This window comes from Eurosta solidaginis, chromosome 2, assembly GCF_040869045.1.
Source record: "Eurosta solidaginis isolate ZX-2024a chromosome 2, ASM4086904v1, whole genome shotgun sequence".
Taxonomy (NCBI): Eukaryota; Metazoa; Arthropoda; class Insecta; order Diptera; family Tephritidae; genus Eurosta; species Eurosta solidaginis.
Window position 1 is genome coordinate 207,147,783 of NC_090320.1, and position 13,171 is coordinate 207,160,953.

The 13,171-nt window shown below is 38.8% G+C and overlaps 1 protein-coding gene across 4 annotated transcripts in view; it reads left to right on the top strand.

Annotated features, from left to right (window-relative positions):
- Positions 1-13,171, top strand: part of LOC137242577 (uncharacterized) — a 64,806-nt gene that overhangs the window by 20,004 nt on the left and 31,631 nt on the right. For 3 of the 4 annotated variants that reach the window (XM_067769854.1, XM_067769857.1, XM_067769855.1), the window contains 2 exons: positions 10,353-10,472; positions 11,359-11,543. In XM_067769854.1, the coding sequence (XP_067625955.1) occupies positions 10,353-10,472; positions 11,359-11,543 (305 nt within the window). The remainder of the gene's footprint in view (positions 1-10,352; positions 10,473-11,358; positions 11,544-13,171) is intronic. The other variant, XM_067769856.1, reaches the window with a different exon arrangement.

Here is a 13,171-nt window from a genome sequence, read left to right on the forward strand (position 1 = left end):
GGCATTAGGTCTATAAGTGGACGCCTTTTCGAGATATCGTCATTAGGGTGGGCCAGGGGTGACTCTAGAATGTGTTTGTACGATATGGGTATCAAACGAAAGGTGTTACTGAGCATTTTAAGAGGGAGTGGGCATTAGGTCTATAGGTGGACGCCTTTTCGAGATATCGCAATTAGGGTGGGCCAGGGGTGACTCTAGAATGTGTTTGTACGATATGGGTATCAAATGAAAGGTGGTAATGAGTATATTAAAAGGGAGTAATCCTTAGTTCTATATGTGGACGCCTTTTCGAGATATCGCCATAAAGGTGGACCAAGGGTGACTCTAGAATGTTTGTACGATATGGGTATCAAACGAAAGGTGTTACTGAGCATTTTAAGAGGGAGTGGGCATTAGGTCTATAGGTGGACGCCTTTTCGAGATATCGCCATAAAGGTGGACCAAGGGTGACTCTAGAATGTTTGTACGATATGGGTATCAAACGAAAGGTGTGACTGAGCATTTTAAGAGGGAGTGGGCATTAGGTCTATAGGTGGACGCCTTTTCGACATATCGCCATTAGGGTGGGCCAGGGGGACTCTAGAATGTTTGTACGATATGGGTATCAAACGAAATGTGTTACTGAGCATTTTAAGAGGGAGTGGGCATTAGGTCTATAGGTGGCCTTTTCGAGACATCGCCAATAGGGTGGGCCAGGGGTGACTCTAGAATGTTTGTACGATATGGGCTTCAAACGAAAGGTGTTACTGAGCATTTTAAGAGGGAGTGGACATTAGGTCTATAGGTGGACGCCTTTTCGAGATATCGCCATTAGGGTGGGCCAGAGGTGACTCTAGAATGTTTGTACGATATGGGTATCAAACGAAAGGTGTTACTGAGCATTTTAAGAGGGAGTGGGCATTAGGTCTATAGGTGGACGCCTTTTCGAGATATCGCCATTAGGGTGGGCCAGGGGTGACTCTAGAATGTGTTTGTATGATATGGATATCAAATTAAAGGTATTAATAAGGGTTTTAAAAGCGAGTGGCCCTTAGATGTATATGTGAAGGTGTTCTCGCGATATCGACCAAAATGTGGACCAGGTGATCCAGAAAATCATCTGTCGGGTACTGCTAATTTATTTATATATGCAATACCACTAACAGTATTCCTGCCAAGATTCCAAGGGCTGTTGATTTTGCCTTGTAGAACTTTTTCATTTTCTTCTACTTAATATGGTAGGTGTCACCCCCATTTTACAAAATTTTTTCCAAAGTTATATTTTGCGTCAATAATACAATCCAGTTACCATGTTTCATCCCTTTTTTCGTATTTGGTATAGAATTATGGCATTTTTTTCATTTTTCGTAATTTTCGATATCGATAAAGTGGGCGTGGTTATGGTCGGATTTCGGCTATTTTTTATAGCGAGATAAAGTGAGTTCAGATAAGTAGGTGGGCTAAGTTTAGTAAAGATATATCGGTTTTTGCTCAAGTTATTGTGTTAACAGCCGAGCGGAAGGACAGACGGTGGACTGTGTATAAAAACTGGGCGTGGCTTCCACCGATTTCGGCCATTTTCACAGAGAACAGTTACCGTCATAGAATCCATGTACCTACCAAATTTGAGAAGGATTGGTAAATTTTTGTTCGACTTATGGCATTAAAAGTATTCTAGACAAACTAAATGAAAATGGGCGGAGCCACGCCCATTTTGAAATTTTCTTTTATTTTTGTATTTTGTTGCATCATATCATTACAGGAGTTGAATTTTGACTTAATTTACTTATATACAGTAAAGATATTAAATTTTTTGTTAAAATTTGAATTAAAAAATTTTTTTTTTAAAAAGTGGGCGTGTTCTTCATCCAATTTTGCTAATTTTTATATAGCACATATACAGTAACAGTAGCAGCGTTCCTGCCAAATTTCATCATGATATCTTCAACGACTGCCAAATTACAGCTTGCTAAACTTTTAAATTACCTTCTTGTAAAAGTGGGCGGTGCCACGCCCATTGTCCAAAATCTTACTAATTTTCTATTCTGCGTCATAACGTCAACCCATCTGCCAAGTTTCATCGCTTTAGTTGCCTTTGGCAATGAATTATCGCATTTTTTCGGTTTTTCGAAATTTTCGATATCGAAAAAGTGGGCGTGGTTATAGTCCGATATCGTTCATTTTAAAAAGCGATCTGAGATGAGTGCCCAGGAATCTACATACCAAATTTCATCAAGATAGCTCAAAATTTACTCAAGTTATCGTGTTAACGGACGGACGGACGGACGGACGGACATGGCTCAATCAAATTTTTTTTCGATCCTGATTATTTTGATATATGGAAGTCTATATCTATCTCGATTGCTTTATATATGTACAACCAACCGTTATCCAATCAAACTTAATATACTCTGTGAGCTCTGCTGAACTGAGTATAAAAAAAATCAACAGATAACAAGTAAGGAAGGCTAAGTTCGTGTGTAACCGAACATTACATACTCAGTTGAGAGCTATGGAGACAAAATAAGGAAAATAACCATGTTGGAAAATGAACCTAGGGTAACCCTGGAATGTGGTTGTATGACATGTGTATCAAATGGAAGGTATTAAAGAGTATTTTAAGAGAGAGAAGGCCATAGTTCTATGGATGGACACCATTTAGGGATATCGCCATAAAGGTGGGCCAGGGCTGACTCTAGAATTTGTTTGTACGATGTGGGTATCAAATGAAAGGTGTTACTGAGCATTTTAAGAGGGAGCGGGCCTTAGGTCTATCGGTGGACGCCTTTTCGAGATATCGCCATTAAGGTGGGCCAGGGGTGACTCTAGAATGTGTTTGTACGATATGGGTATCAAATGAAAGGTGGTAATGTGTATTTTAAAAGGGAATGGGCTTTAGTTCTATAGGTGAACGCCTTTTCGAGAAATCGCCATAAAGGTGGACCAGGGGTGACCCTAGAATGTGTTTGTACCATATGGATATCAAATTAAAGGTATTAATGAGGGTTTTAAAAGCGAGTGGCCCTTAGATGTATATGTGCAGGCGTTTTCGCGATATCGACCAAAATGTGGACCAGGTGATCCAGAAAATCATCTGTCGGGTACTGTTAATTTATTAATATAAGCAATACCACTAACAGTATTCCTGCCAAGATTCCAAACGCTGTTGATTTCGCCTTGTATAACTTTTTCATTTTCTTCTACTTAATATGGTAGGTGTCACACCCATTTTACAAAGTTTTTTCCAAAGTTATATTTCGCGTCAATAAACCAATCCAATTACCTTACCATGTTTCATCCCTTTTTTCGTATTTGGTATAGAATTATGGCATTTTTTTCATTTTTCGTAATTTTCGATATCGATAAAGTGGGCGTGGTTATGGTCGGATTTCGGCCATTTTTTATACCAAGATAAAGTGAGTTCAGATAAGTACGTGGACTAAGTTTAGTAAAGATATATCGGTTTTTGCTCAAGTTATTGTGTTAACGGCTGAGTGGAAGGTCAGACGGTGGACTGTGTATAAAAACTGGGAGTGGCTTACACCGATTTCGCCCATTTTCACAGAAAACAGTTACCGTCATAGAATCTATGCCCCTACTAAATTTAAGAAGGATTGGTAAATTTTTGTTCGATTTATGGCATTAAAAGTATTCTAGACAAACTAAATGAAAATGGGCGGAGCCACGCCCATTTTGAAATTTTCTTTTATTTTTGTATTTTGTTGCATCATATCATTACTGGAGTTGAATTTTGACTTAATTTACTTATATACAGTAAAGATATTAAATTTTTTGTTAAAATTTGAATTAAAAAAAATTTTTTTTTAAAAAGTGGGCGTGTTCTTCATCCAATTTTGCCAATTTTTATTTAGCACATATATAGTAATAGTAGTAACGTTCCTGCCAAATTTCATCATGATACCTTCAACGACTGCCAAATTATAGCTTGCAAAACTTTTAAATTACCTTCTTGTAAAAGTGGGCGGTGCCACGCCCATTGTCCAAAATCTTACTAATTTTCTATTTTGCGTCATAACGTCAACCCATCTACCAAGTTTCATCGCTTAATGAGTGTTTGGTAATGAATTATCGCATTTTTTCAATTTTTCGAAATTTTCGATATCGAAAAAATGGGCGTGGTTATAGTCCAATATCGTTCATTTTAAATAGGGATCTGAGATGAGTGCCCAGGAATCTACGTGACAAATTTCATCAAGATACCTCAAAATTTACTCAAGTTATCGTGTTAACGGACTGACGGACGGACGGACGGACGGACATGGCTCAATCAAATTTTTTTTCGATACTGATGATTTTGATATATGGAAGTCTATATCTATCTCGATTCCTTTATACCTGTACAACCAACCGTTATCCAATCAAAGTTAATATACTCTGTGAGCTCTGTTCAACTGAGTATAAAAAACCATTTTCCTGCAGGCGCTTTTGTAATTACCGTTCCATTTGTAAATTTACTCCCGTTTTATAGCCAGTGTTTACAGAAGTGCTGACAAAGCTTATAGCAAATAGCTTTGGGTATTCAAACAATTTACAACAGTATCTTGGCTTGTTGCTCCAGTGTTCTTTCGGAGTTACATACACACAAATGAGTTTGGATCCAGGCCCTTCTGATACTACTATGTGTTTTTATTATTATGTGCCATAGATTTAGAAAGCTCGGATTGATATTCTGGCTCTATGTTCAAAGAAACCAGATCTAATACCCTTTGGAGTTTTCAAGCAATCTTTGTACCATATGACTTACGTAGGCGTTGGTTGCTCTCTGGTCTGGCTGCATTCCATGTTATCTTGTCTCCCAATTCTACTTTATATCTTTTGTGAATGACTGCTTGCTTGAGAATATCATCTTTTGGGAGTAGAGAAATAGGAATCTTCCCTCTTATTTCCTTCAGGTTTCAGATGAGCCTTCTATGCTGACTACTCGATCGTTATATGTATAGGTCTAGGAGAGCCCCTAGCCCTGTTGTTGGCATGTGCGCATCGCACCCGTGATTTATATCCACGACAGTCTTTAAAGTTTTGTCAGCGCTTGCCTAGATGTCAATCGAGTTGTTTTGGATGCGCACCCTATCGAACTATAGGTTATCATAGTTACTATCCAGCTATACATCCATTTTTGGACATGAGGGCAACAGCCCTATGATTAGCCTCATATGCGTTTGCACAGCATTATCGAATTCCAGTGGCCCATGTTGACATAGAGTCGAAGTGTGGCTTCCGCAGTAGCTTGATGTGAAAGGTGAAACCCAAGTATTCTACTTCGGTTCCATTTTCTAGTGCCACACCATCGATTGTTATTGTGCTTAGGGCTGATAGACTTCGTCTTCTGGTGAAAGGAATGATGGCCGTCTTTGATGAGTTGATGTTTAGGCCCACACTGGCGTATCATCTTTTTGTTATAATAACTAGATTATCAGCATAACCTTGACATCTGTTACCATTGTCTGAGCGGTTTTGCCTCCTTAGATACTTCTTCATTAGTAGAATGTCTGAGATACACCCTTGATAACTAAACTAAAAAGCAGTAATTCTTATGTCTAATGTCACTAAGGTGATAACTACATATCGAATCGTGCCACGTTGTATCGCAGTTAAGCACTGTCTGTCACGCAGTGAAAAAAACGGCGTTTTGTACGGTTAATCTTTATTTCTGTTAACCCTTTGAATTCCCTTACTTTGCTCGTTAGGTATACAAAGATATAATAAAACAAGTAAGGAAGGTTAAGTTCGGGTGTAACCGAACATTACATACTCAGTTGAGAGCTATGGTGACAACATAAGGGAAAATAACCATGTAGGAAAATGAACCGAGGGAAACCCTGGAATGTGTTTGTATGACATGTGTATCAAATGAAAGGCATTAAAGAGTATTTTATGAGGGAGTGGGCCATAGTTCTATAGGTGGACGCCATTTAGGGATATAGCCATAAAGGTGGACTAGGGTTGACTCTAGAATGCGTTTGTACGATATGGGTATCAAACGAAAGGTGCTAATGAGTATTTTAAAAGGGAGTTATCCTTAGTTCCATAGGTGGACGCCGTTTCGATATATCGCCACAAAGGTGCAACAGGGGTGACCCTAGAATTTGTTTGTACAATGTGGGCATCAAACGAATGGTGTTAATGAGTATTTTAAAAGGGAGTGGGCCTTAGTTCTATAGGTGGATGCCGTTTCGAAATATCGCCATAAAGGTGGACCAGGGTTGACTCTAGAATGTGTTTGTACGATATTGGTATCAAACGAAAGGTGCTAATGAGTATTTTAAAAGGGAGTTATCCTTAGTTCCATAGTTGGACTCCGTTTCGAGATATCGCCATAAAGGTGGACCAGGGGTGACCCTAGAATTTGTTTGTACAATATGGGTATCAAAAGAAAGGAGTTAATAAGTATTTTAAAAGGGAGTAATCCTTAGTTCCATAGGTGGACGCCGTTTCGAGATATCGCCATAAAGGTGGACCAGGGGTGACCCTAGAATTTGTTTGTACAATATGGGCATCAAACGAAAGGTGTTAATGAGTATTTTAAAAGGGAGTAATTCTTAGTCCCATTTTAAAAGGGAGTAATCCTTAGTTCCATAGGTGCACGCCGTTTCGAGATATCGCCATAAAGGTGGGCCAGGGGTGACTCTAGACTTTGTTAGTACGATATAGGTATCAAATGAAAGGTGTTAATGAGTATTTTTAAAAGGGAGTGGTCCTTCGTTCTATAGGTGTTCGCCTTTTCGAGATATCGCCATAAAGGTGGACCAGGGGTGACTTTAGAATATGTTTGAACGATATGGGTATCAAATGAAAGGTGTTAATGAGTATTTTTAAAAGGGAGTGGTCCTTCGTTCTATAGGTGTTCGCCTTTTCGAGATATCGCCATAAAGGTGGACCAGGGGTGACTTTAGAATATGTTTGAACGATATGGGTATCAAATGAAAGGTGTTAATGAGTATTTTAAAAGGGAATGGGCCTTAGTTCTATAGGTGGACGCCGTTTCGAAATATCGCCATAAAGGTGGGCCAGGGGTGACTCTAGAATGTGTTTGTATGATATGGATATCAAATTAAAGGTATTAATGAGGGTTTTAAAAGGGAGTGGTGGTTGTTGTATAGGTGGTCGCATTTTCGAAATATCGCCATAAAGGTGGACCAGGGGTGACTCCAGAATTTGTTTGTACAATATGGGTATCAAAAGAAAGGTGTTAATGAGTATTTTAAGAGGGAGTAATCCTTAGTTCCATAGGTGGACGCCGTTTCGAGATATCGCCAAAAAGGTGGGCCAGGGGTGACTCTAGAATTCGTTTGTGCAATATGGGTATCAAACGAAAGGAGTAAATGAGTATTTTAAAAGGGAGTGGACCTTAGTTCTATAGGTGGACGCCTTTTCGTGATATCGCCATAAAGGTGGACCAGGGGTGACTCTAGAATGAGTTTGTACGATATGTGTATCAAATTAAAGGTATTAATGAGAGTTTTAAAAGGGAGTGGTGGTAGTTGTATATGTGAAGGCGTTTTCCAGATATCGACCAAAATGTGGACCAGGGTGACCCAGAACATCATCTGTTGGATACCGCTAATTTATTTATATATGTAATACCTGCCAAGATTTTAAGGGTTTTTTATTTCGGCCTGCAGAGCTTTTTCATTTTCTTCTACTTAATATGGTAGGTGTCACAACCATTTTATAAAGTTTTTTCTAAAGTTATATTTCGCTTCAATAAAACAATCCAATTATCTTACCATGTTTCATCTCTTTTTTCGTATTTGGTATAGAATTATGGCATTTTTTTCATTTTTCGTAATTTTCGATATCGAAAAAGTGGGCGTGGTCATAGTCGGATTTCGTTCAATTTTCATACCAAGATAAAGTGAGTTCAAGTAAGCACGTAAACTAAGTTCATTAAAGATATGTCGATTTTTGCTCAAGTTATCGTGTTAACGGCCATGCGGAAGGACAGACGGACGACTGTGTATAAAAACTGGGCGTGGCATCAACCGATTTCGCCCATTTACAGAGAAAAGAGTTAACGTCGTAAAATCTATGCCCCTACCAAATTTCAAAAGGATTTGGTAATTTTTGTTCGACTTATGGCGTTAAAAGTATCCTTGACAAATTAAATGAAAAGGGGCGGAGCCACGCCCAGTTTGAAATTTTCTTTTGTTTTTGTATTTTGTTGCACTATATCAATACTGGAGTTGAATGTTGAAATAATTTACTTATATACTATAAAGATATTAAATTTTTTGTTAAAATTTTACTTTTACAAAATTTTTTTTTAAAAGTGGGCGTGGTCCTTATCCGATTTTGCTAATTTTTATTAACCGTACATATAGTAATAGGGGTAACTTTGCTGCCAAATTTCATCACGATATCTTCAACGACAGCCAAATTACAGCTTGCAATATTTTAAATTACCTTCTTTTAAAAGTGGGTGGTGCCACGCCCATTGTCCAAAATTTTACAAATTTTCTATTCTGCGTCATAAGTTCAACTCATCTACCAAGTTTCGTCGCTTTATCTGTCTTTTGTAATGAATTATCGGAATTTTTCGGTTTTTTGAAATTTTCGATATCGAAAAAGTAGGCGTGGTTATAGTCCGATATCGTTCATTTTAAATAGCGATCTGAGATGAGTGCTCAGGAACCTACATACCAAATTTCAAAAAGATACCTCAAAATTTACTCAAGTTATCGTGTTAACGGACGGTGGGCGGACGGACGGGCGGACGGACGGACATGGCTCAATCAAATTTTTTTTCGATCCTGATTATTTTGATATATGGAAGTCTATATCTATCCCGAGTCCTTTATATATGTACAACCAACCGTTATCCAATCAAACTTAATATACTCTGTGAGCTCTGCTCAACTGAGTATAAAAATATCCTGATTGCTAAAACCGCTTTACGGGATGACCTCTTTAGGCTAACTTATGTAAGGAATTATTTCTCATAGCTATTTCAAGATTTTAGGTGATATGAAGAACTGCACCCGTTATGACTATTGTATAGATCACGTTTGGTATTTGGGGGTTTTATGTAGTTGCTATTGTTGTTGTCGGTCAGTGCCTCGAATGAACACTGGTATTTTGCGTCAACAATGTAGTCTTTGTTGATCCGAGAACTGAACAGAATGTCTTCACAATTTCCAGCCGTATACATAATGATTGGGTTTATATACATGCAATAATTTCAAATACAGAAATACAGACAAGATAGTAGAAATGATCACTACCTTTAGCACAGAAAGCGAAACTGAATCGCACGATTACGTGTATCCCGTCTACAGTCTTCGCAATCTTCTTTGTTTAGTTATTGAGATTTTCTTCATTATTAAAAATAATTCCCCGTGCATATTCGTTTTTTTGTATTTGTGTGGGGGGGGGGGGGGGGGGGCGGTATTCAAGTGTTTTCTGTGGCAGATAGTGGCACACAGTGTTTAGGGAGGTTGGAATCCTCAGGAGGAGCCTCACACGGCGAGTCCTTTTGTAGTAGTTTAGATTGCTAGGTGTCCGGTCACGTGACGAGCCCGAGGATTCTGATGTTGGCACTGAGTGCCTACTTTAGTTTTTTCTAGGTCTTAGGGTGACGCGATGCGTTGGTGGGAGTCCCTACCTGGAAGGCTGTGAGGGGGTAGTTGTAAACGGGTGGTGGTAGGAGGACCAATTTAGTAATTGGTCTCGTGGTTTGGTCTGGTGGAGGCAACCTCGTCCGCTGTATGACTTGATCTCAAACGGTCCGGCAAAATCCAGCCGGGTATTGGTAAATGCCCGAGAAAAGGTAGTGGGTTCCGCTGGGAGCTTCCCCATGAGTTGTGTCGGGGAAAGTTTGCGGAATAGTGTACAGGCCTTGGAATTATGAATGATGGATCGGATCATATTTTTACCTGCAGTAAGAAAATTTTCTCATATAAATTGGCATTGTGAATCCCATACCCGCGTAGTAATGGCATGGAATTGTTACAGCGGTTCGTATCCGTGGTTCTCGCAGTTCGTTAATATGCAATATAAATATCTATGTTTACAAGCAACAATCGCCTAAGTCTCAGACTCCACGGATAGGTACCGCTGTAGCTAGGCTGAGTTTGTCTGACACTTAGGATAACTCTGTTATCGATTAAAATATCGAATTATCGCAAGGTAGTATTGCATTATCATCGGAGTCATATATGCGTGCAAAATTTCAGCTCAATCGGACACCGGGAAGTGCATCAAATTTAACTTGCAAGATCTGATTACAGACAACAGCCAAGTGAAACTAAATAAAAGCCTATAAAAATCAACACAAGTCAGTCATTCAGCCGCGCTGCATTGCACATAATGTGCCTCTTTAAGCTGAGATGTTAATTGAGTTTTATAACTTTCAGGGTACTTGTTTTGTGGTGGTTATACAAAAAACGTAAAATGGAGCGAAAGAAATGTGATTTCCTTAAAACGATAGCAAAAATTATATTAATAATTCTGCTGGTACTGTTAATACTTATGTTGTAAGTAATCAAAAAAAATATAATTTTGTTAGAAACTGAACTTTCTTTAACGTAGTGTTTCGGTTTTATTGCCCTAAAAGTTTTGCCTACATTTGAAAAGTTAGCCTCGCCTTCCCTCTTCACTTTCTATCCATTTCTCATCTTCTCTATCTTCAATTTTTCTTCTACTCTATCTTCCATTTTTCTTCTATTTTTGCCCTCCCTCCCACTTCCACTCCTAATCTCACTACCACTACCAATCCCACTCCCACTTCTATGCCTACTTTCGTACCATCTCTTTCTCCCACTAACACTACCATTGCCATTCCCGCTCCCACTACTAGTACCACTCCTCCACCCTATACCTCTCTCACCGCAATTTCCTCATATATGGAATCTCCATACCAAATATTGAATACTTGCTTCACCCGACTAATCGATTTCAATATGAAACTACCTTTTTCAATTTCGAAAGGAAAGTTTCTCAAATATTAACTTCGTGAGAGAGGTACCCCTGTATGGAATTTCAAGCAAATTGCACCATAAGTTAGATTTTTTTGGAAGAAGTCGGTTCCTGGTGCACTTCCTGAAATGAAAAATTTCTCAAACAACAAGATAGTCGAGGAAGTACCCCTCAACCAAATTCCAAGCGAATCGTACCATAAATACGGTTTTTTAGAATAGGTCGGCCACTGGTCCACTTCTAGGAATGAAAAATATCTCAAATATTAACCTAATAAAAGAGGTACCCCTGTAATGAATTTCAAGCAAACCGCACTGTAAATTAAATTTTGAAAGAGTTCAGGCCCTGGTCCACTTCCCGGAAAGAAAAGAAACGGTCCAGTCGTTAAGGAGTTCAGTCACAGACTCATGTACAGAAGAAATATATATATTAATATTTTCATAGGTTTCCAATCTACATGACATTTAAAAGTAGTGCGGATTTCAAGAGACAAAGCGGTAGCAATGATTCAAGTGAAAGTATATTGGATCGTCGAGTCAAGCAGATTTCTCAAAGAATTGACAAGGTTCTAATCACAGACGCTAACGTCATGAAAGAGAACGCTTTAAAAGAATTTAATACATCATGTGGTAAGTTGCTTTGTATTTACTACTAAAATTGCTAATCGACGCTTAGCCCTTGGGCCGGGCAATGTTATTTGACGTAAGCCTATCGCATAAACTAGCCTTTTCCTAGTGGCTGCCCATCAAACATATTTATTATTATTATTATAAACCTCGATACACTCTGACATTTATTTGGATCTATTATGCATGGCTTTTCAGCCTTTTGCTCTATTCGGGCTTTTTAATCCATATGAAAAAAAGAATTAAGAGTAACGACAATTAGATGGAGAGTTTTTGCCTTGCCAGAGCGACGTATACGCAGCGAATATGAACCGGCATTTCATCCTTCAGCTCATAACAGCGACAGATTTGTATATCGTCTACACTTAACTTAGGTGATATCGTAGGCTACAGTGTCTCCTATGGTACGCAGTAAGAGTTCGCAGGTCTTCTCTGCATTCATTAATGAGAGTGGCTGATATTTCCCATATTTTGCCGGAGAGTCGAGTGCAGTCAAAGAAAGCTCATGTGGCTTAACATAACAATATATGTAAATATCCAATGAGAGAGGGAAAGCTAAGTATAAGCCCCCGTACAGCGCAGCATTACTTTGCACGCTTACATTACCTTAGATACTTTCTTCGGCTTGGGCTCCATATGAAGTTTTGACAATAATTAAGTGCCTGTTATGTTCGCGATATATTTTATATATTAAGGTTCTCCCAGCTTAGACCTAGTCCAATTTGGGACCTTTTGTTTCATAGTAAAAAAAAAAAACACCAAATCCGTATTTCCCATGTTGCCGATTAGTACGGCGTCAGACACCTAGCCATTTGCACTCCGAAGCGCTTTAACTTTCAGAGAACAGGCATTGTATGCTTACGGTCAAAGCAACATCAACTACGTCCGTCATGAGTTTGACGGGCACCCGTCGCGTTGCTAAAGTAGTTGGTTGATAACTGTAGTGACATACTGATTTCGTGGCCTCATATTGGATCCATTGCAAATTAATCTTTCTGCAGCTTAGCATGCAGCCGATCCATTTGTTTGAGCCTAAATGTACTTTAATCGAGGGTTTACTTTATGAGCCATTACGTTAAGACGCAGTCATGTTCAGAAAGACACTAAGGGCTCTTTTTATTAGCTTTAAATAAATTTTGTTTATGCTTATTTAAATTAAAAATAACAAGTAAGGAAGGCTAAGTTCGGGTGTAACCGAACATTACATACTCAGTTGAGAGCTATGTAGACAAAATAAGGAAAATCACCATGTAGGAAAATGAACCTAGGGTAACCTTGGAATGTGGTTGTATGACATGTGTATCAAATGGAAGGTATTAAAGAGTATTTTAAGAGAGAGTAGGCCATAGTTCTATGGATGGACGCCATTTAGGAATATCGCCATAAAGGTGGACCAGGGCTGACTCTAGAATTTGTTTGTACGATATGGGTATCAAATGAAAGGTGTTGCTGAGCATTTTACGAGGGAGTGGGCCTTAGGTCTATCGGTGGACGCCCTTTCGAGATATCGCCATTAAGGTGGACCAGGGGTGACTCTAGAATGTGTTTGTACGATATGGGTATCAAATGAAAGGTGGTAATGAGTATTTTAAAAGGGAATGGGCTTTAGTTCTATAGGTGAACGCCTTTTC